Source organism: Theobroma cacao, chromosome 9, assembly GCF_000208745.1.
Source record: "Theobroma cacao cultivar B97-61/B2 chromosome 9, Criollo_cocoa_genome_V2, whole genome shotgun sequence".
In the NCBI taxonomy this organism is placed as follows: Eukaryota; Viridiplantae; Streptophyta; class Magnoliopsida; order Malvales; family Malvaceae; genus Theobroma; species Theobroma cacao.
Window position 1 is genome coordinate 17501130 of NC_030858.1, and position 4017 is coordinate 17505146.

General features: G+C 37.2%; 2 protein-coding genes across 2 annotated transcripts; one reads left to right on the plus strand and one right to left on the minus strand.

Moving 5' to 3' along the window:
- Nucleotides 591-1226, plus strand: LOC18589462 (germin-like protein 9-3). The gene has a single exon (XM_007014444.2). It carries the CDS (start codon nt 594-596, stop codon nt 1224-1226), a length of 633 nt encoding a protein of 210 aa, XP_007014506.1. The 5' UTR covers nt 591-593.
- LOC18589463 (germin-like protein 9-3) lies at nt 2418-3035 on the minus strand. The gene has a single exon (XM_007014445.2). The coding sequence runs from the start codon at nt 3033-3035 to the stop codon at nt 2418-2420; it is 618 nt and encodes a 205-aa protein (XP_007014507.2).

A 4017-nucleotide genomic window follows, 5' to 3' on the forward strand; every position in this document is an offset into this window, starting at 1 on the left:
CAAATAAAATATAAAATTGAGTTGAACTTAACTTAAATGAGATTTGGACCTAAATTGTAATGTTCCAGGATCTGGTCGTTGGTAGAAAACAAAAGGTATTATTGGCACTCGGTATGCCTTGACTTTTATGACTTAATTTGTCTTCTTGGAAACGATTTCCTTCCGATTAAATCAAGAGAGGATACATAGACATGCCCAAGCTAAATCATCTTTGGATCGGTTAAAAGAACATTCGAAATTCCGAGTAAAGAAACCTTGGAGCATAGACAAGAAAACGCCGAGCCTATAATTTTGATGTTGAGAACTGTTGTCTTGGTCATGAACTTTAAGGATTAGCTGTCAAAAAGAAAATTTATTTGACAATACCAAAGGAATTGTTTAGTGTAACGTTTGCAAATTAAGTATATATACAACCTAGGTGTGAGGATATTTATCCACCATTTCTGTATATGAATGATGAATATTTACATGCACTACCATCTGATCTCTGTTGTATATTTTGTTGAAAAAAAAAAGGTATATGTACAACCTTGCTGAAAGCCATAGCAGCACTGTTTAAGCATTTCGTTCGTTACTACCCTGGTTTTTCCGTCATGGCCTTGACCTTCAAGCAACAGTTTTTCCTAGCTCTGGCACTTGCTTTCCCTTTTTTCCAAGTAGCAATATGTGGAGATCCAGATATCACCTCTGATTTTTTGGTTCCAGATGGAACTAATGCTACTCAGTTGGATGGAAAGTTTTTCACCTATACCGGCATGAGGTCACTCGTTACCTCTGACCCACCAACAACTTTCACAGTAACAAAAGCAACCATGGCTGAATTCCCTACTCTTAATGGACAAAGTGTTTCTTATGCTGTGTTGCAGTACCCTGCGGGTTCAGTCAACCCTCCGCACACCCATCCCCGAGCCGCGGAGCTTTTGTTTCTCACGTACGGGACCCTTGAAGTCGGGTTCGTTGACACTACTAACAAGCTCTTTACACAAAGACTTCAAGCTGGAGACATGTTTGTGTTTCCCAAGGGATTAGTCCACTATCAGTTCAACTGTGATGAGAAAGACTTGGCGATTGCGATTTCCGCCTTTGGTAGTGCAGCTGCTGGCACTGTCTCGGTCCCTTCTACCGTGTTCACAACAGGCATTGACGATGAGATCTTGGCAAAGTCTTTCAAAACTGATGATGCCACGATTCAAAAGCTCAAGGCAGGGCTTGCACCTAAGGCCTGAGTTGGAGATCCTGAACTATTAACGTTCCAAAATTTCTGATTTTTAATTTGTTGGTCTTATTCCGTGGCAAAAGGGGAATTTATCAGTTTCTTTGTACTGTTAAAGTGACTTAGTTATCTTAATAAATTGAACCATCAAGATGCATCAAAATATAATTGTGTTCCTTTCGCATTAAAGATTAATTTGTTATGAATTCTCAGTTTTTCTTTTCTTCAATTCTAAGTTTTCAGACGGTGCAGAAAGGGCCATGGATGAAGATTATTGGAAAGAAAATCAAACAATGACTTCATGTGTATATTATAGAGCTAGAAACTTTCAGACTTAAAACCTACCCTTGCGTTCAGTTCCCTCGTCTGTGTTTTGAGCCCACAGAAGAACCTGGAGTGTTTTATGTCTTCTATGTTTTGCGAAAGCATATTGCTGAAAATATAATGTTCAAAGAAATAAAATTCACATCAGTCCATTTGCTTCCTAGCAAGCTACATTAGGAAAGATTTCCTTGGTGATCAATAAACTATAGCAGGATAAAAGTTACAGGAAAAGAGTTCATATAAAAACAATTATCTGATCAATCATAAAGATAATAATCCTAGTGAAGAAGGACAAATTTTCTTGGGGACTAAGTTTACAATCCAATTTCTTGGACCCTTTTGAAAATCAACATTGGTCAGCAGCCTTTGTCTCTATGTTTCTTAACTGAGAAATCAATTCCTGATTAGCCAACGTAACCTGAACCAACTTTAATAGTGCTTGGCTGCCCACTGTTCATGTGATGGGCAAAAGTGTTATCCTTATCTTCGATTTCTTTGCAACCAAATGGAACATCCTTGAAATTTGGCGTTACCTTAAAATTTCTATGGTTTCCTTGAATGATGTCAAATACTTATTGATTCAAATTATAAAACCAGGACAACAAGAATTTAAAAAAACCAAAAAGGTAAAAGGAAAACCTAGGCAAGCCAAGGATTTCCTTTCCACAAGGTTTATTAGATCATTCAAACCAATTTTATTTCTATATAAACATGGTGTAACAGTATAAAACTATTAATGAAACTCAACATGATTACTACATTTGGTTTTCTGCAATTATCTTTGCCTACAAAACATCATGGAGGCAGAATCAAATAAAGATATGAATTATTGGAATGGTAGCAGGCTTGCTATTTATTACTTGAAGAATAAGATGGTGCTTCAAATCTTGGCCTTGGCTCCAAGACCGGCCTTGATCTTCTGAATGGTAGCAACATCAGTTTTAAAGCCTTTGGCTAGAACATCATCATCAATGCTAGTGACAAAAACAGTGGATGGAATAGAAACAGTTCCAGCATTTGCACTACCAAAGGTAGAAATAGCCATGGCAGGTTGATCAGGGCTAGGATTGTATTGGTAATGAACAAGTCCTTTCGGAAACACAAAGATATCCATAACCTGGAGGGCTTGGGTGTAAAGCTTGCCGATTGTGTCAACAAAACCAACCTCAAGGCTTCCATCAACAACGATAAGAAGCTCAACAGAACGAGAGTGGATGTGGGGTGGGTTGAGGGTGCCTGTAAGGTACTCCAATGATGCAAAGGAGACACTCTGGCCATTAAGGGCAGGGAACTCCACTGTGCTAGCTCTTGTAACCTTGAAGTTTGGTGGATAGTCAACATCGTATATACTGTGAAGTCCGATGAAGGTAAAGAAATTTCCATCAAGGGCTATAGAGTTTGCAAACGCTAAGAAGTCTAATATGATGTCAAGATCACTAGCAGATACCATTGATGCTAACAAAAACAAACTAAGCAACTTGAAGAAAGTTGATGCCATGGTTGGTTGCACTACAATTTTGTTAACTTGTAATGCTTGCATCCACGTGGACATGAAAGCATATGTAATCCATTAGGATTCTATGCAAGAATAGGAGTTTTTTTGTTTAAACTCTATGTCTTTACGTGTTAAGCTGCATGAAGTTGTTTTGTTAAATGTTTTACACTTGTTAATGGATCAAGAACAATGTTAGTGTTCAATTAATATTGTATCACTTGATAAATTTTGGTTGTTCTTATCAATGTGAATGCAACACCTTTTTCATTAATAACAAAGCAATTCCTCTATTCACCTTTGTTTTACTATCCTTTAACAAAGCATTATTCTTCCTTATTTTTAACATGGTATCAGAGCTCTCTTTTCGATCTTGAGGGACTATGGTTAACTCCATATAAGTTTTGTAGTACCCCGTACTTTGATATAGTGGCTAATAAAGCTTATGTGTGAAACCTCAATCTTCATAGACGCATAACTCGAGGTGAAACTTATGTTTAAAGGTTTAATTTGAGCTAATGATGCTAGTTTTATGTTACTTATAATTATCTTATGTCGTTATAGGAGTAGGATCAAAAATAATTTTAATTGGCGAAGAAAGGTGCATAATGAACAGTAGCCTTATTTGCATATATTTCGGGTTTTCAAGTATATCTCCCACTACAGAAGTTCCAATAACATGATTTTTGTACCATTAGAAAGCTAGGAGGCAGGGCTACAACTTTGATGTTTATCACTTTTCCCAGTTCTGGCAAGAAGGTAGTCAAAATCTTTGTTGAAGTGAAAGAACTATGCTAGAAGAACCGAAATTGGCAGAATGTTTGAGCGTCGCGGCACTAGAAATTGAGAGTCACGGCCCTCACCGTAAATTCTACAAATAACAAGATTTTGGGGTTTTTGAAGCTAGGACTTTTGGGGGCTACTTAAGGAACCTCTTTCAAAGAATTTTGGACCTTTCCCTAATGTCAAAAGAGTAAAAGATTTCACA